The sequence below is a fragment of the Oncorhynchus mykiss genome, chromosome 22, assembly GCF_013265735.2.
Source record: "Oncorhynchus mykiss isolate Arlee chromosome 22, USDA_OmykA_1.1, whole genome shotgun sequence".
Lineage (NCBI taxonomy): Eukaryota > Metazoa > Chordata > Actinopteri > Salmoniformes > Salmonidae > Oncorhynchus > Oncorhynchus mykiss.
In genome coordinates, this window is record NC_048586.1 from 16,715,875 (window position 1) to 16,736,229 (window position 20,355).

The 20,355-nt window shown below is 41.3% G+C and overlaps 1 protein-coding gene across 8 annotated transcripts in view; it reads left to right on the plus strand.

Moving 5' to 3' along the window:
• The window catches only part of LOC110501504 (RNA-binding motif, single-stranded-interacting protein 1), a 64,796-nt gene extending 47,384 nt beyond the window's left edge, over positions 1-17,412 (plus strand). For 5 of the 8 annotated variants that reach the window (XM_021579117.2, XM_021579118.2, XM_021579119.2 and 2 more), the window contains exons 5-13: positions 1,608-1,765; positions 2,775-2,854; positions 3,534-3,649; positions 3,942-3,991; positions 4,073-4,160; positions 4,902-4,952; positions 6,178-6,288; positions 6,589-6,666; positions 6,856-6,936. In XM_021579117.2, the coding sequence (XP_021434792.1) occupies positions 1,608-1,765; positions 2,775-2,854; positions 3,534-3,649; positions 3,942-3,991; positions 4,073-4,160; positions 4,902-4,952; positions 6,178-6,288; positions 6,589-6,666; positions 6,856-6,927 (804 nt within the window). In that variant the 3' untranslated portion in view covers positions 6,928-6,936. Of the gene's footprint in view, positions 1-1,607; positions 1,766-2,774; positions 2,855-3,533; positions 3,650-3,941; positions 3,992-4,072; positions 4,161-4,901; positions 4,953-6,177; positions 6,289-6,588; positions 6,667-6,855; positions 6,937-14,547 lie in introns of those variants that run through there. The other 3 variants (XM_021579122.2, XM_021579123.2, XM_021579116.2) reach the window with 2 other exon arrangements.
• The last annotated feature ends 2,943 nt before the right edge of the window (positions 17,413-20,355 follow it).

A 20,355-nucleotide genomic window follows, 5' to 3' on the forward strand; every position in this document is an offset into this window, starting at 1 on the left:
GGTAGAACTCCACCTACAAGGCAGGCCCAGAGAGCAAATCACGTGCAACTATAAGGCCTGCCGCTGGCCAATCAGATGGCTCAGATCACCGTGCCTGCACAGTTTCCTCGAGCCATAGACTCTGTAAAAAGAAATCTTGAACGCACAACAAAGTTGATGCTGTAAGACATGCTGTCAGACATATGAAATGGTTCAAAATGGGAACACTGTAAAACCCCGACTACAGAGACAGCTAATACAGAAAAGAGCTGCCGTTTTTTTTTATGAGTAAGCGTACGTTTAAATTGTTATTCAGCACTGCCCAAACGTTGTTCGACAATTTTTATAAGCCATAAAATGCCTTCTCCCTACTTCCATTTACGCTATAACCAGCACTGCAGCTGCAATGAATAAGCACAGCAAAGTGTTCCGATAAGCTTGCATTGTTATTATTAGCGGTTTGTGTCTTTTTTTAATATTGAGGAATATTTTTACTTTCTCTGCTCATAGGAGTAACAACATGAATTGGTGCATGATGCAAAGATAATGCTGTTCGACTTGAGTTTCACCATCACCTGGAAGACGGTGTCCCCCGTTTCTCAGCGGAGGGAGGGTGAGTCGGATGAGAGACAGCCTCGCCGCTGTTCCCTCCCTCCCCTCAGACTGACCATCAGATGCAGGCCATCAGTCCAGTAAAAAAAAAAATACTATACTATGCTCAGTCAGCTATGCCTCACAAGTAATACAACAAATGATCAATTACCAGTGATTATATACCACTTTTAAAAAAAAAATATACATCATTTCAAAATGGTCTGAGAACAACATCATTGGCAGGGCAATTCAAGCGTAGCCAATATGCAGTGATAATGTATTGGGCCTATAAATTACTGCACAAACCTCATTGCTACAGTACTGTTTTTAATTGGTTAATGTTGCATAGGCTTATGTTTTTTTTTACGTCATGTTTAAAAAAATTAAAAATAAAAAAATCTGAGCGGTAGATCTCGGCATGCACTTTGAGTCAGAAAGTGATCTTGACTCACCAAAAGGTTGGTGTGACCACTTTCCAAATGTGGGTCTGTTGTCGACCCACTTACTCTCTGCTTACCATGTCAAAAATAAGTCACCCACAAGTTATTCCTTGTTTGTGCACATACAGTATGGCACACGTACAGGATTGAGGTAAGCAGAGAGAAATGGAACGTCTGTTTATGAATAATATTAATAATAACTTCTGGCTTCCCACAATTGCGTGCAAGGCTAGTGTAAATACACCAGCATTGCTAAAAGCAGCTACCTATTTCCTCTACAGAGCACTACTTTTTGAGCCCTATGGGCCCTGGTCAAAAGTAGTGCGCTAAAAGCAATAGGGTTCAATTTGGGACTCGGACAGGGAGAAGGAATTATTCATGGGATATGACTGTGTAAGCAGTTCTGGTGACCTCTGGATAAACTACGTTGAAACAGAATCCAAAATCCTCCCTCACACCTGCCGTGCCTGAAACTGAAATGAATGCCAATAAAGAGATTTGAGTTGGAAAGTTTGAGATGTTGGTGTTTTTTCCAGGTGTGTCATGGTGGTCATTAACACCTTTGAATGTTTCCTGTCTTTTATCACCACTCAGCAACAAGAACAAGACCCCACCAACCTGTATATCTCCAACCTGCCGCTGTCGATGGACGAGCAGGAGCTGGAAAACATGCTGAAACCGTTTGGCCAAGTCATCTCTACCCGGATACTGAGGGACTCCAATGGAGCCAGTAGAGGAGTGGGCTTTGCAAGGTCAGCCTCTGGCATACTGTGCTCAAAATAATCTTATTCTATTTGATTCTATTCTAAATGACCACGTACTGTAGTTGTAGAATGAACAGGAGTCACAACCCCACATTCCTGATTTTTTTTTTTTTATCCACATGACAGAAATTGATAGCGTGAGTTTGTGCTATTATGCCAACTCCTTGTCACTCCTTGTTATGCAAATGTATGTTGGGCTTGGCAAGGCCAGCAATGGAGTTTACAAGTGCACAAACAGATCTGAGATCAGGCTTAACATTTATATCACATAATCAAAATACCCAACAATACATGGCTTCCCACTGGGCATAGACGTCAATTCAATTTATATTCTATGTTGGTTCGTTGTAATTTCATTGAAATGACGTGGAAACACGTTGATTCAACCAGTGTGTGCCCGTTGGGTTGACTATAGCGGCAGCCCATTCGTTTGCAATAAAGTGTTATTGTATTTCCACTGATTTTAATTCAGTTTTTCACAAGAGAGGTTGAGTGAACACAGTGTGGTTAGCTGTTGATCCTAGGGGACGACAAAGGTTTAATGCAAGGGTTCTGGTGGCGCGCGCGCGCGAGGGAGAGAGAGAGAGAGAGAGAAAGGGAACAAAGGGAGAGAGCATGCATCCTGTTGAAAAGGGCGTAATTATAGTGTTAATCGGGGCCTCCTCCTTTCAAGCTCGCATAACAGGACACCAGGCCAATCTAAAAGGGTTTGATTCACAAATTAGCAACATAGGATCATAGGAATGTCTGTCTATGAGAGGGTGTGTTGTCAAGTCCCTTTACTACATCGAATATATGAATATATACTAACCTCAAGTGCACTCTAAGACCTGTCAACCGAGATAAAAGTCCAGTATATTAATATTTAAAATGACATTTTATGGAAACGCCTGCATTTGTGTTCACTCTTCAACATAAAGCAGTGTAGGATGCCACCATGTGATTGTGCAGTATATATCGTGGATTTGATTAACTTCATTTAACCTGCATATTTCAGGATGGAGTCGACAGATAAATGTGATGCCGTTATCGCTCACTTCAACGGGAAGTTTATTAAGACACCACCTGGAGTTCCTGGTAAGAGACCGATTTCTACAACTCAGTTTTTTTCGCTCTTTTGAGCAGCAGCACTGCTCTCAAGGGTTCGCTCTTTTATTAAATAGCTTCAAATTACAGTAAATGGTGGATTGCCTGTCGGTTCATTGGGATGAGAACCAAGACATTGAGTCGTCAGGCAGCGAGGGGTCAAGCATGATAATACAGCGAGGGGTCAAACTGATAATACTGGGTATGTGTGTGGTGATGGGGCCCCATAGACCCAACGTTATAAGGCCCCCATAGACCCAGCACTAAGAGGCAGAGTGCAGAGCTGCCTTGTGTGGCCAGAGAGCTGCCTGCCTTCTTTCCCACTCTAATCTATTTAATTGGATTATTTGACTCAAATAGTGTCCTCTGGCCCTGCTGCCTTTAGGAGAGGACGGGGATTACAGGGCCGCAGCTGCCAAATGTGATGTCTGTGTTTCCCAGCCGGGCGTCTTAAAGCCCACTCCCAAGCTCAGCAAGAGCTGGCCGCCTGATTGACAGTACAGTAAGCAATGCAGACAGCACCGTGCATACTATGGTAGCGTTTGTGAAGCCCCTCTCTCTCTCTGCCTTTGTTCCCTTTCACTCTCTCTCTCTCTCTCTCTCTCTCTCTCTCTCTCTCTCTCTCTCTCTCTCTCTCTCTCTCTCTCTCTCGCTCTCCCTCTCTCTCCAGCGCCACCGGAGCCCTTGCTGTGCAAGTTTGCTGACGGCGGGCAGAAAAAGAGGCAAAGCCAGAATAAATTTGTGCAAAACAGCCGCGCGTGGGCTAGAGACGGCGATGCTAGACTGGTGAGTGCTGCTGCCCTTTCGTTTCACCATGCATTTTGGATGGAGTGTGAATTACTGTACATGGAGGAGCACATCTATCGCGGGCATTCTGGCTCCAGTTTTAATGAACATGCGTCAAGGTTAAATCTTATACCAAAAACGGACAGATTTACGAAGTGTAAATACAGTACTTAGTCCACAGGTGTCAAGGGGAGATGTGTTTGTGTGTGTAGGTTGCCTCAGGGTATGGGTTAGCTCCTCTCATTAGGTTAGCTCGTCTCGTTTTAGCTCCTGTTATTTTGTATGTCCCCAGGCTGGAATGACCCTCACGTACGACCCCACCACAGCTGCTATGCAAAATGGGTAAGAAGAGCCACTGCAACAAATCCATAGTGTTCCTATTATCTTGTAGGACTTTATAAGCAGTTGAACTTCCTTCTACAGATTTTATGTGTCGCCGTACAGCATCGGAAACAGGATGATCTCTCAAACGTCCATGTCTCCATATATCTCCCCTCTCTCCACGTACCAGGTTGGCATCTACCTCATTCAATTTCAATGGATAGATGGGTTTGCATGACTTTGAATAGCGTTACTATTATATACACCCATAATACACATTTTCTGTAACTGACCAGGTATTTATGAACCTTTTATGACACGTGGGAGTGTTCTCCTTGGAGGATTGTGGTTCGGAATGTGAGAGGTCACTATGGCCTTTCTCAGAGCTATGTTTTTGTGTGTGTGTGTGTGTGTGTGTGTGTGTGTGTGTGTGTGTGTGTGTGTGTGTGTGTGTGTGTGTGTGTGTGTGTGTGTGTGTGTGTGTGTGTGTGTGTGTAAAGTCAGTGCAAGAGAGTCAATGCAAATAGTCCGGGTAGCCATTTGATTAACTGTTCAGCAGTCTTATGGCTTGGGGGTAGAAGCTGTTCAGGAGCCTTTTGGTCCCAGACTCCGGGCACTCCGGGCACTGCTTGCCGTGCTGTAGCAGAGAGAAAGGTGGCTGGGGTCTTTAGACAATTTTCCGGGCCTTTCTCTGACACTGCCTAGTATAGAGGTGTGCGTCCCAAATGGCACCCTGTGCTCCATATAGTGCACTATTTTTGACCCAGGGCTCCGGTCAAACTTAGCGCGCCACATAGGGAATAGGGTGCCATTTGGGACGCAGTCCTGTAGTGCTGAGCCAAACACAGAGGCGTGTGAGCTCCTGAAATAGCTCCCTCCCAGTGCCTGCCCTGTGCTAGTATATTTACAGAGTGTATGTGTGATGTTCCAGGTACAGAATCCCTCCTGGGTTACTCACCAGCCCTACATCATGCAGCACCCAGTAAGACCAAATATACTACATTTCTCTCGCCATCCTTTACTCTATTGCCTCTTTCCTCACATCTCCTGTCCTTTTCTTTCCTCCCTCACTTTGTCATGTTTCTCCTCTCCTTTTTTCCACTTTCCATCTTATCTCTTCTGTTCTTTCTTACTCTGGTCAGATGCATAAATCAGCTGTTCCCTTCGCTTTGTGTTATTTCGAAAAAGAGGAGAAACGGGGATGTGGAAAGGGACATGAAGGGTGATGATGCCACACTTACAGTACAGTGTGTGACTGGGCTCTCTGCGATTTACTGGCACTACGGTGTTGACAAAAATACTAGCACCAGGATGCCTGGCTCCCTTGGTGTTGCTCACCACACGACAAGTTGGAAACACTTCAAACATCTTGTGTTTGATGACTGATTCCATTTGTATTTCCTAACAGATGGTTGGGAGCTGAGTAAGTATTGCTCTGAAATAAAGTATTTCTCATTTTCACAAGGAAATAGCGGTTCCCAATGGATGGTTTTACAAATAATCTTCCCCATGTGCCTCTAGCCTTTTCAGTGTTAATCAGCCAGGATTGTCAGTGTCTGTGTTCCAGTTGGCGCCCAATTCCTTATAAAGTGGCCCTACGTTTGACCCGAGTAATATAGGTCCTGGTCAAACGTAGTCCAATGTACATGGAATAGGGTGCCATTTGAGAGGCATCCAGTGACTTCTAAAGCCAGAATGGCCAGCTACCTTGTAATGTGGATACAGGATATGAAGTCCGACACACTGAGCTCAGTTGATCTCCCTCTTGGTCTGAAATCCAACACAGGGCAAGCCCTAGTGGAACGATAAATGATTCACGAAGGAAAAGGATTTCATCTAGGTATTACTGCAACCCTCTCCAGCCTCCACCTGTCTGCCCTGACTAGTGCCAAGAGACTGAACAGGATCCCAAATGGCACCCTGTTCCCTTTATAGTGTACTACTGTTGACCAGGTTCCCTTCGGGCTCTCGTCAAAAAGTAGTGCACTTACCTAGGACATGGGGTGCCATTTAGGACACAGTCAGTCTGTCCTTCTTTCTCTCTTCCCCTTTCTCCTGTTTCTGTCATTTAGATATTTGGGGTAGTAACCGTGGGTTTGTATTGCATTTACTTGTTTTAAGTGCAAATAAATAGAGGATCTATGGATGTCTGTATGCCTCTGCTACCCTCTGCTGCTCTGCTCTCATCCTCACACTCTCCGTCCCAGGGAGCGGTGATATCGCCCTCTATGGACCATACCATGTCACTACAGCCTACATCCATGATGAGCCCTCTCACTCAGCAGATGAGTCACCTCTCCATGGGCAGCACAGGAACGGTAAGAGGGGAATGGTCAAGGGGTCAACTAGGTCCACACTGGGTTCATGTGTTACATAATTAGAGCAAGGGCCATACCGTATGTATCTCAGAGTAGGAGTGCTGATTTAGGATCAGTTTGGGCTAATAGATCAGGAATAAGAATACATGGACCTGATCCTAGACCAGTGCTCCTTTTCTCAGACACTTGATAGATACAGCCCCAGAAGTACATTTGATGTTGGGATCTGTATTGTTTATCGTCTTGAAGTAGAATTTTAGATGCATTTATACTTACACAGTTCTTTCCTTCTTTGTGCAGTATATGGCTGCAAACTCTATGCAAGGAGCCTATATTCCCCAGTATGCACACATGCAGACGGCAAATGTTCCAGTGGAGGTTTGTGATTAACTTACTATTTATAAAGTACCCGAGGTATACGATTATAGCTATAAGATTTTAGCTCTACGTACTACTCGGGTGTTTATAGACACTAGGTAAGAGAGGTCATTCACATAGATAACTATTGATGTATTTCTAGATGATAAACTGCTGCTGAGCTTTATCCAGTCTTCATTTTCCTTCCAGGACAACAGTCAGCAACAACAGATGGAGTCATCCGGTGATCATTCTCCTTACACCTACCAACAAACCAAGTAACACGGAGGTATAGTCAGTGTCTTATATTGTGAATGGGGTGCGATTCAAATGGCACCTTATTCACTATATATAGTGCCCTAGTGCACATAGTCCTCTGGTCAGAATTTTACAGAAGTGGTGCAAATTGCAGTTCCACCCACAAAAGAAAAAAGATTTTAAAAAACAAAACAGTTAAGTTCTCAAACTTGGGACATTATGATTTGTTCTAATTCAATCCAAGGCCATAACAAACATATTTGTTAAATGAATGTAGTACAAAGTCATTGTTTATAGCACTATTTATATTAAGAGGTGGCTGTCCCAAACTCTGACTATAAAGTAATTTGTGATTTTCTTATATTTTTCACACTATTATTTGAATATAACATATTGAGTTGTTCTATTATTACATTGAAAGATGCTGATCTAATTAGTCGTTTTGTTTATTTTTAAACATATATGTCCCACCTTTTAATGTCACTACCAAAACACACACATTCAAATACTGTGGAATGAATGTGCCTTAAGCCACACCCCTACAAATATCAACAAGTGATGGGATTGCACATCATGATGAGACTATGATGCATGGCCACATGATGAGTAGTCTGTCTGCAAAGATTAGGGAGAAAATGTGTGTGTGTCACTACCAAATATCTAATATATCAAGTATGGTTTTGGTTTGCTGGGATGTACATCTGTCCAAATGAAAGATAGCCAGCCATCCATATGTTACCTATGGGGATTCTTTAAAGTCCAAAATCAGCCAAACCAAAATGGTCACAACCGAAACAATTGACACTATAGCGATATATAGAGGTCTCATCTTTGTATCTGTGCCATTTATGTGACGGGCAGCGCCATTGAGGTTTTCTCCATGTATAGTTGCATGTGCCATGCCCTACCAACTGAGCTGAGGACTACCATGTGGGTAGTGGACAAGTGAACACTTCAGGAAAAAGTATAGAGTGTTGAGAGGCATAGTCAGCAGGGGGCTCCAACTCTCCAAGAGCCCAAACATTGACATCTATTTGGCCAAGACATAGACTTCTCTAATGTGCTATACTGTACTGTACAGTGTTCCCCTAGGATTTTTTTCAGCAGCAGTGGTAAAGTTAGCGTAGGGATCGGGGGTACCCTCATAGAGGAGTTTTAAAGTAACTACCCATTGTTTCCAGATATCTATCAAGTACAACCTATAATATCAAGTATGACATATAACTAGTTTTCCTTACAGAAAAGTGTAATTACGTTTATTAAAAAGCCTAGTGTTGTCACGATACCAGAATTTTGACTCTGGTACCGATACCAGGCTTAGTATCACGATACTCGATACCATCACAATACATCTTTTGAGTTCAACTCATGACATATGGAATTTCTTACATCAACATTTTTTAGAGACATCCATGTATGTATTTAATGAATCAGTTATACAATCAATTTGTCAATTTGACTTTGGTAAAAACAATCTAACTACACAACAACATAATGGTTATTGTTTATTTGAATGGTAAATCTCTATTGATAAACTGGGTAAATCAAGATGTAGCTTAGGCCTGTTCACAATACAGATGAATGCAGATTCAATAGGAGTGTGTGCATTCGTTGAGTTATTGAGCCTGTTTGCATGGGGCTACAGATTAAAAACAATCTGTTTCCCTTCCATGTGGGATTTATTGTATTGTACTGATCAACAACATTGGCATAAAAGTAGTAGGCTTTTTTAAATTATTATAATTTATTTTATTAAAGTATGCACTGTTTCTTTAACCACTAATGACATCAAACACGAGGCAAGAGGATGGGAGGTCAGTCGATTCGATGAGGCAATAGATCATCTTTGGGAGACGTGAGAGGGAGACTGATTAAGTGAATTAATAAAGTTTTGGTGGCAGTCAGCTTTGACATCCACATATTTTGCGTTATGGTTTGCATTTTATGACAAACAAAGTAAGTTACTAGGGTAGTGAATTGATGTTAGCTTCAGCTGTAAGCTAGCGATGAAAGTTAGCCTAGAGAGCCCAACGAGCCCCCGCCCACTTCACTTCCCTCCATTTGAAAATAAATGGAGCTCCGTTGTTTCATTGCCTTTAACGTGTAATGTGGACTGCACTGTAAGTGGACCAGGCAAAATGCGGTATAAGGGGAACATCGACTGCGCTGATAGATAGACTTGACCCGTGAGACACTGACAGACGTACCGAAAGTAACAACAATTCTAATAACGGACCGTTTTTCATGTTCTAGTATTGAAAAAGTTCCCAAGGTTTCGGTATACCATGCAACACTAATAGGCATACCCCATCAACAGAGTGGTGTTGGCATATATGTGCGATCAATATCACGCCAAATGTTTTTACAAATGTAAATCCCTTTCCACAAATGTAAATCGCTATCCACAAATGCAATTCACTATCCACAAACGAACACCTTTTGATTTGTATTTGTAAATCGATATGTTGCATTATAATTGTTTTATAACTGCAGATATGCAGGTAATTTCTAAGGGCCTTAAGTAAAATGACTGCCATAAATATTTGCGCATAGGAGAGATATGAGCAAACATGACAGATATGGCACACCTGCAACTCCATATTTTGGAAGCGCTTAGGTAACCTGATTTATGGCAGGGATTTGACAACAATAAAAAAACAAAGTTATCACCTGTATAACAAAAGTTCTCACGCTAGAAAGACATTTCTCACTGGTAGAAAGCGATTTATATTAATAGAAAAAAGGTTTGTACCCATAGAAAGCGATTTCTATAAATCGCTGGCAGCCTTTAGTTCGGCCATGTTGATGCCTACCTTTCAAGGCTGCAGAAATTATAGTATGGTCACCATAATATGTTAACCATGTGTAACCATAGTATGTCCAAAGTAAATCATTGAAACCCTAGCCCTACATTACTCAACCCGGTTCATCACCCAAATAGTTGAATTAGCTGGCCAGTGTTATAGCACCACTAAATGTGAAGGATATGTCGTACATTGTAAGTGATTATAATCCATCCGCTGTCTCATGTTGCACGGACGATGAGCATTAAAGGAAACATAAGTATCCCTGAGGCCTCTAACCGTTTCCCCAGGAGAGGCATGTAGAAGGGAGGTGTAGGATATGGGATCAGACTTAGTAACATAATTGCTTCTGTCCCTCTCCTCGTCCCAACCTGGGCTTGAACCAGGGACCCTCTGCACTCATCGACAACAGTCACCCTCGAAGCATCGTTACCCGTCGCTCCACAAAAGCCACTGCCCTTGCAGAGCAAGGAAAACAACTACTTTAAGTTCTCAGAGCGAGTGACCTCGCCGATTGAAACGCTATTAGCGTGCACCGTTAACAAGAAATTTGTGGAGTTATAATGAAGCCGACCTAAGTGTATGTAAACTTCTGACTTCAACTGTACATAAGTATTCACACCTCTGTGAGCCTTTCTGGGTAAGTCTCTAAGAGCTTTGCACACCTGGTTTGTACAATATTTGCACACTATTCTTTTTACATTTCTTTAAGCTTTGTCAAGTTGGTTGTTGATCTTTGCCAGACAGCCATTTTCAAGTCTTGCAATAGATTTTCAAGCTGATTTAAGTCAACTGTAACTACTGTAGTCCACTTGGGAACATTCGATGTCGTCTTGGTAAGTAAATCCAGTGTATATTTGGCCTTGTGTTTTAGGTTATTGTCCTGCTGAAAGGTGAATTTGTCTCCCAGTGTCTGGTGGAAAGCAGACTAAACCAGGTTTTCCTCTAGGATTTTGCCTGTGCTTAGCTCTATTCCATTTATTTTTATCCTAATAAAAAATCCCCAGTTGTTGCTGTTGTCAAGCATACCAATAACATGATGCAGCCACCACCATGCTTGAAAATATGAAGAGTGGTACTCAGTGATATGTTGTGTTAGATTTGCCCCAAACATTACGCTTTCTAATTAGGACACAATGTCAATTGCTTTGACACATTTGTTGTAGTTTTACTTTACTGCCTTATTGCAAACAGGATGCATGTTTTGGATTTTTTTCCCCTTCTATACAGGCTTCCTTTTATTCACTCCATCATTTAGGTTAGTATTGTGGAGTAACTCAAATGTTGTTGAGGCATCCTCAGTTTTCTCCTATCACAGCCATTAAACTCTGTAACTTTTGTAAAGTCACCATTGGCCTCATGGTGAAATCCCTGAGCGGTTTCCTTCTACTCCAGCAACTGAGTAGGAAGGACACCTGTATCTTTGTAGTGACTGGGAGTATTGTTACACCGTCCAAAGTGTAATTAATAACTTATCCATGCTCAAAGGGATATTCAGTGTCTGCTTTTTTATTTGTAGCCATTTACCAATAGGTGTCGTCTTTTGTGAGGCATTGGAAAACCTCCCTGGTCTTGTGGGTGAATTTGTGATTAAAATTCACTGCTCAACTAAGGGAACTTACAGATAAGTGTATGTGTGGGGTACAGAGGCGAGGTAGTCATTCAAAAAGCATGTTAAACACTATTATTGCAAACAGAGTCCAAGTAACTTATTATGTGACTTGTTAAGCAAATACATGTATTACTCCTGAACTTATTTAGGCTTGCCATAACAAATGGTTTGAATAATTATTGACTCAAGACATTTCAGCTTTTCATTTTTAATTCATTTGTAACCATTTCTAAAAACATAATTCTAATTTGGCATCATGGGGTATTGTGTGTAGGCCAGTGACACAACATCTCAATTGAATCCATTTTAAATTTGTGCTGTAACACAACAAAATGTGGAAAAAGTCAATGGGTGCGAATACTTTCTGAATGCACTTTACTGACACAATAGACATAATAGTAATAATAGTAGAGGGTGTTTCTGTAAATAAACACTTGCACTTACGTTTTTTTTTTCTTCAAAGTCATTCCGTCTGTCCTTCCGGGTAAAGACATCAGTGACTGAGCTGTAAAACATTTCCCTGTTGGCCATCAGTTTTAAAACTCTAAATGGAGATGATGGCAAGGGTTGACAGTCGTCCTGGATCGGTCCGGTTCCCACTGTATGTCTTTATCCCTTTCAGCGCAGAAAATGACTTTTGTGGCTGGTATAGTGAGAACCAGTTGCAGTGACTTTGTCGCCTCTGTCCAGGTGATTTGTCTACCATTTGTGAACTGTACAATCCAACAATATCAGCCTTAAATCTAACAAAATTAAGTTCACCAAAGTGGTCAAACCTGGCTCACATCTGAACATTGATATTGTCCTGCATGTTGTAGTAGATTCGCCCCCTCTCTACTCTGATTGGCTGTTTGCTATGAGTTTCGCTTTTTGCCAGGCCCAGTTCATTGCATTTCTGTTTGACTCTCTCATAGAAACGATCAAAGTCTTGTCGCTGACGTTCCAGTGCTTTCATTGTGTCGCTGAGGGTACGGCAGACACCCAGATCCATCACTTTGTTCTGCAGAACATGGAAAAGCGTGTCAGTTTCATTGAAAATTCCATCATAGGCCATGAGCAGAAAGAAAAACTGTGGCTCCTGAGTGGTGCAGCGGTCTAAGGCACTGCATGTCAGTGCTAAAGGGGTCACTACAGACCTTGGTTTGATTCCAGGCTGTATCACAACTGGCTGTGATTGGGAGTCCAATAGGGCGGAGCACAATTGGCCCAACATCATCTGGTTTAGAATTTGGCCGGAGTAGGCCGTCATTGTAAATACAAATTTGTTCTTAACTGGCTTGCCTGGTCAAATAAATAAAAATGGGTTGCTAACTGTTCAAAGGGTTAAGGCATGAAATATTTCCACATAGTTGCCCCTGGTCCTGTTTGATGAGCTGGCATTCTCATCATTACCACAAAATATCAACTCGGCAGCATGCAGCATTAATTAACTAGATCTTTCAAAATCTCCTTTAGCTTTGCATTGTGCATGCTGATGTTCAATCTCTGTTGTTCATTGCCAGATCTATCCGTGAGCTGCCAAATGTTTTAAAAGCTATCTGCCTTTGGATATGAGTCACAGATTTCTCGTGCTTGTTGAGTGCTGTAGACTAGTTGTTCTAGTCGCAGTATCCGGCTCTTGTCCACACGCTGTCACTGGTGGAGAACAGCAAGCGGGGGAAGCAGAGTCCACTGCTAGCAGTGCAGCCACAGAGCCAGTCTTTCTGGGCGTTGATACCGCTCAGATTGAAATAATCGTGTTCGTTTCTGTCCCTTCCTTTGATGTAGCTCCCTAAACCCAGGTGTTGTTCTTCCCTCCCTTATCACACCCTGTTTTGCTAGAAGACTGTTTCAGATGCAATATGTTAGCCATCCTGATCAGCTTACTTTAGCTAGCTGTAAAACGAACGTAACCGCCAAAAAGGTGGCAGATGACATGTGACGTCCATAGGCAGGAGCGAGCTCTTCCTATCCTCCTTGCCTATCCTCCAGCCTATCCTCCTGCCTATCCTCCAGCCTATCCCATTACATTTTTTCACTATAATATAATATTTATATGTATTCATTTTTCATGACAGTTGTTTTTTAATTCATTTTCACAGGGTAGGCACTGTCTACCCTCCCAACCCTGACCGCACGTCACTAATCTACTATACTGTACCCTACTCTACTGTACCGTACTGTACTCGAGTTTACTCTACTTGAGTCTCTTACAATTAAAGAAAGGGCCCATGGACTCTCAGATCTAGTGGTCTTGAGACCACTAAAGACCACATAAATTCGGTCTTTAACTTGTCATGGACTCAGCTCACTAGGTCTGGGTCTGGACCTTGGGACCGATGTCCTGTTATAAATCTTGGTCGTGGCTCCTGGATATTACCTTAGTCTTTGGTTTACAAACCATAGGCAACCCAATTTGAGGAAGACAGTGCTATCTGATCATTGGTTGATCGCTTCCAACACATAGGAATCCACACCCAGTTGACTACTTTTAAATGGTGGAAACAGTCAATGGCAATGTCTACACTAAAACAAGTCTTCCATTTATCTTTATGATTGAAACTTGACACTGAAATGCCTGTTATCTTGCCAAAATAAAGATTGGTAAAGTGACCATTTAAACATCTAACAATATGATTAGATATACAAGTAATAAAGTCATTCAATTAATCAGAAAGTTTCAGATTCATACCATCAACATTGAACATTTTACAGAGAATAATAGAGATGATATTTCTCAAAATTCAATTTAAAGGTTTAGAAAATCAGGTTTAAAAAATCTGTTTTTTACTATTTTATTAATTTGGTATGCAAGTTCAATCTCTAAAATGTGTCTGTAATTGAAGGTTAATCAAAATGATCACTACTGTGCATGGTTTTCCCTTTATTGCAACTTTTTCACTATGGTTCGGTAGTGACAAGTTTAATGGGGAGGTAAGGAACTCGGGTAAAATATGATATATTATTGTTTAATTGTGTGAGTATGTCTACCTGGCATATGTTGTAAGACATCTGTGCTGAAAGTTTGGGAAAAATAGGATACAAACGTGATTTTTTCTTCTTCTCCAAACCCCAATTTGCACCACTTCTATAGAATGACCCATGTATATGGTTCCATTGGGGACAGAGCCATGGAAGGAGCCAATGCCCCCAGCCTGTATGGTTGTGGGTAGATGTTTCATATGATAGAAAGACACTTAGTACCAGAGTTTAACTCATCTGATTGTCTCTCTGGTTGTGTCCTCTCAGGTGTGGTAGGAGCCCAGAAGAATGAGTTGTATGACAGCTGAAACAATCATGGCTTCCTCTGGTGATGGATTGTGCGTTAAGGATTTATCCCAGTTTTTGCACAGGTTCCGCAATGATTTCCTTTTGTTTGTGATAAGAAAAACAAGTGAGACTGTTCTGTTATAAGTTCCATGAGGTGCAAATAAGTGATTTGTTTCATCGAAGGATACTATAATTCTCAAAAAAAGAATAAAAAAAATAGTATTTTAATAAAGAAAGAATGTTTATTTTTTACCGAGGATTGTCACATGGGATGCAAGAACCTAGAGCGGATCATGTGACTTGTTGTTTAAGGTGCATGATAGTAAAGATGTCTTTTGTTAATATTGTTTATGATTTCAATTTAGTTTTTCTCTTATTTTGTACTGAAATAGATTTTTTTCTGAAGATTTATTAGCCAGACATCTTGAAAATGATGTTTTGTGCTTGCTGTGTGAGTGTTGCTATGGTGAAGTGTTCAATGTTTTTTCTTGTAAAGTGATTTATCTTAGTGGTCTAGATTGATCTTTCTGTCTCTAACAATTTGCCTTAAAAAAAATTCCGTACAGTAGCTGTATAGGCAACCTCTGAGGCTAGAAATGAGCAAGAAATGTTAAGAGCTATTGCCTTTTAAATCAGCTAAATAGGGCTTTTCCTTTGAGTATAGCTTATAAAATCTGCTGTGTTTAGAGATGTAGGATCTTAATTTGATCACCCTGTTGCCAGAGAACTTTCCTGCAATGCAGGACATTTTAAACGTGTGGTGTATTTGAGGTTTCAAAAGGCTTCTGAAGTGTGTAATTTCCATTTTGTAATTTCCCTTTTGAAAATTATATTAACCACTACAAAAATGTCCATTCATTATAATCCACATAACAATTCACATTTCCTATTGCTGCTGGATTATTTTCCTGCTGTAGCAAACTGGCTCAAATAAAGATCCTACATCTGTATGCGTTTTGCTTTTCCCCTCTAAAAATTAATCTAAAGTAGAAGTATTTGAAAAAAATGTTTCAAGTGAAACGACCCTCTGAATCTGATGATGATTTTGAATAGGATGTCATGTTTGTATTATCTGAGGGCCTTAAAGGTCTTTGGTTGTTGAATGTGGTAGATATCCTGCTGAATGATCACATTTTGAATTTTGCCTTTCAATTACTTGGTGTTGTAGATTAGCCTAAAATGAACTTCTTGGGGTGGGGATGGAATAAGGGAGGGCGTGGTTGTGTCTTTTTTGGGAGATGTTGTCGTTCTCTGTCAGCTTGGCAGGATGTTTCTTCTTCACTTTCAGTTGAAATGCAAACAGGCAAACTTGGATATATTATTGTACAAAAAAAACTATCAAAGCCTTCACGTACAACATGGAGTTTGAGTTGGGGAAAAACGGAGATGAAAATGTCGATTTTATTGCACCTAGCTCTTTGATAGGAAACAAACAGGCTCGGCACTTCCAATTATAGTTTACTTCACCAAAGAACTGAGCTAGTAAATTGAGGAAAGTGTCATTTCTCTCTCACAGGGATGTGATTGACTTTTTGCCAGACTAGATTGCAGTTTGGAAAATGTGCCTTTTTTTGTACATTTACTTTCAGTTTTCATACGTTTTATGAAAGTATGGACACAAACAAGCTTGAAGGACGATTTGGATCCAACAAATGCCACACGCTGATTTCATCACTACAGAAAAATGGAAAATGCAGTGTTAGAAATACAAAGAAGGCAGTTTGAAACTATGAAATTACAAAAAAAATCTTATAATAATCTGTTTGACATTGTGCAACAGATAATTTTATTGCTAAAAGTTTGATTATTTTTTATCATAGTAGATTTGAACAGGCTTTATGATTGAGTTGTCTTCCAGAAGCCCGTTTTCTGGCCTGATGGTCGGACAGACTGACCAGTTATCTACCTCAGAGTTTCGTTTCTCCTCTGTATTGGGCCGGGTTAGCAGGTCCAGCCTGCCCTTCCAGACCAAACGCCATGCTCAGGAGCTGGCAATATACACATGTTTTCTTTCAGGTTGTTTTTAATACTTTTTGATTTTCTTCACAAATTTTATTTTTATTTTTAATTATGATATATTATTAGAATCATTTTGAGGACAATTGTGCGTTGAGCGTTTTTTAGTTGTGTTCAGACATTAAGTTTCATAGTTTCAAAAGTAGAACTGCTGCTTTTCATCACAAGACATACCAGAGGCTAATAAAAGTGGTTGAAGACAAACAAAAGCTAAAGCTGAAAGTGGTATTTCCTGGATCTGTGACATCTCCTGAGAACATCATTGTTGCTTTGTCAGTCCAGACAGACTTGCAGCAGCATTTCCTCTGCAGTCAGCTTGAGTTGAGTTACCAAAGTAAAGGGCCATTGTGACTATACTTGAGATTTCTGTGTACGGCCTGAGAGTGATAACTAATTCTGTCGAGTGCTTGTGAGGGTTATGCTGCTAGTAATGTCTGAACCAAGTGCCATACTGCGTCTGGATCAAGGGTTTGGAAAGGTTCACAAAGAAAGAAAAATGCTCAGTTAATCAACCATCGTGTTAAAAAGTCATTAAGTTATATTGAAAAGTAATAATTTATGAAGAAAGACGTTTTGTACAGATCGTTTTGAAGAAATAAAAGATTTTCATAGAGATATCTATATGAGAGTTAATTTTTTGTTTTTGTTTTACATGTGCCACACATTTCCCAGTGGTAACATATGTCCAGTTTAAGGAAACCATCCTCTGTGTTTTTGTTTTATAGTGTTTGTTAAAGCCAAAAATATTTTCAGTAGATTGTTACATAAGCTTTATTTCTGTTCATTTCTTTGATTTTTTTTTTTTTTTTAATAAAAACTTAAATTGGACTTGTTCTGTGTTCTGTTGGTGTGGGAGGGAAGAGATCTCATTATATTGATATCTGGCTGTAAACAAACCCTCAGAGCTGAGCCAGTTGCAGATGAAGAGCTTGTTTATTTCCATCCTAGCAACATGACAAAAAAAGAGTCGTAGTTACAAGTTAGCATTATCTAAGTTATAGGATCTCTATGCCTAAAACTATACAGGCCGAATCCCCCGAAGTAAATGGGCGCGTTTGACATTGCAGCCGACTTGAAAGGCGAGTTGAGACTGACTGATCTACAAATCACCTTCCATCATAAATAACTACTCAATATGATTTGTAGATCGGCCAGTCACAATTTACCCACGATACAAACCGTCTTTGATGATCTCAAACACGGCCAATGGGGGAGTGTGATTAGACTGAACCTGGGTAAACCGGGCTACGGCCCATTACGTCACCGGGGAAAAGTGGTGAAGGAGGAGTGCCCACCTCAAGTCGAGCATGCCCTGGCCATAATGTCCACAAAACAGCACAATGAATTGTTCAGAAACATAAAACATGTATTTTCTATAAAATATATAGTTGTTTTCCTTCAGAAGGCAGGTAAAGCGATATAAGTTTTCTATAAAGAGCAAACACTTTTGCATGTGGAAACACTGAATCCTAACTCATTACTTTACGTGCATGACATACATCACTTTTGTTTTCGGGCGTCTTTTCCGTCGAATTTGACCGGGGCACCCGGCTCACCCCCCGGAAGGCAGCCGGTTTTAAAACGAGTGCAATCAATGCTAACCCGGTTCGCCCGGGGCATTAATGAAATCCCCTCAATGTTTTTAGCTATAAAGTTTTGCCTCCTCCCTCCTTATTGCTGATCATTACCCCATCAATCCACTTTCTCTATTGGATGTACTTAATTTAACCAATGGCAGCTGCTCCTGCTCTACATAAACATACATTTCTGAGTAAAAATGTTCAGTAACAATCAGAAGTAACGAGTGGAAGACAAATTACTTTGAAGATTAAAAAAATATATGAGTAGCTTATTATTTTACATTTCCATACTGTGAAATGTGTCAAGACCAGAAAAATTGGAAGCATATCAGAAATTCAGCATATCTTTGAAAGTGTATTATATTTGAACCTTTCTTTGAGTCTCCCTTTGTACGTAAATGATACCGATAACCTCTGTTTCCACAGATAAGGTGCTGAATGAAAACAATTTCAGCAGTTACCGCTGACATAGCCTTTGCAGTGATTTTCTTATGGATCTTCCTCACAAAACCAAAAGCTTTCAGGAATGATTGGAGCGACAGCACAGCATGGCCTGTGAAGGCCTATCTCCTTACCAGAGACTGGCTCACCAAGGCCCGGAAGTGAGATTATTCCCCCACTACCAATTTCCTCATAGTACATGAGAATTCCAGTCATTTGCCTCAATACACTGACACTGACCTTACCTCACACAGAGTTGAGATTGACACCGCTGCCGCATACAACGAAGTCGTGACACACGTCCTCTTGCGACAGAGGGGAAACTTATCTATGTGGTCCGTTACGGCAGCAAATGACATGTACAGAAGCCTCAGGAAAAGGAAATTGGATATATGGGGTAGAATCATGGCAATCCAGCCGAGCAATATAACTCTGACAATGCAACTTATCATTAACCTTTCGTCTGTTTCATGTCTCATCTTGTGCACTGTTTTGTAAATCCGGTATGGAGGCAATCTGATCAACATACCAGGCCTCACTTCGCTAGTCTGTCCTTAGAATGCCTGAACAGGCCTTACTGTTGATGAGACATTCTGTTGAGTTGAACTTACAGTGTGTTTGGCATTAGCACATTCACAGCCCTGAGGGTGAGGGCAGTGTAGAGATTATCAACACCATGTCCTGGCCATGGTGTTAACATGCATGTCCCAATCTCAGCAAGTGTGAGTGGTGACAGGAGGGAGGCTACAGGGATGGGGGCTTGGAGAGGGCTGTGACCAGGCCTGGGTGGGTAGTGGATGGGAGGGAGGATAAATGGATGGGGGCTTGGAGAGGGCTGTGACCAGGCCTGGGTGGGTAGTGGATGGGAGGGAGGATAAATGGATGGGGGCTTGGATAGGGCTGTGACCAGGCCTGGGTGGGTAGTGGATGGGAGGGAGGATAAATGGACGGGTGCTTGGAGAGGGCCTTTGTGGCCAAGCCCTGGACTGGCAGATGGGTCTTCCTGGTCTCCTGCAGGGTGTGGTGCCACCCAACGGGGAACCGTGAGCAGACAGACGAGGAGCCAGATCCATGCTGCAGCTGTCTGTGGCCTGCAGCCACCTGCGTCTAGCTGATACAAGTCGGACACGCCTCTTCATCTACTACAGCTATGGCATACTACCCATTCTGCACCTTTGTCTGTCTGCAGGTAATATGAGCGATCTCAACAAAGGTGTAATGATTGTGTGGTGATGTGTTGTCTTTGAAATAACCATGTCTTCGGTTCCATCGAAAAACGTGGCCTTTACACAGGGAGAGTACAAAGGGCTCTTTTATCTTTTTGGGATCTGGCAAAGTCTATCTCAGTGGAGAGTGAAATTACGAGTGTTGCTCTTTCTGTCTTCGCTCACACAGGGTTCGATCTAAAATGGCTGCCTGGTCTCAGGTCCTGGAGGGCTCCTGAGGATAATAACAGGATATTCATGTTTATTGTTATTTTTTAGATGAGATGTCTACTGGACATATTTGCTAAGTGGGTTCATGTGAGTTACCAATCAGTCTTGTCCATTGCTACAGTAACTTGTGTTCACTTTAATAAAAACAAAGTGTGCAAGTTTAAACCATTCAGGCTGGCTGTTAAACCGCCAAAGAATCTCTGGCATTGCTGAAGAATTTCTGCAGTGGATGTGCAGCAGACATCGTGTCTATGTTCCCTGTTGATTTTGTCTTCTTTATGAATGTAGTGTCTATAGTCTTCTTTTGTCTAGAG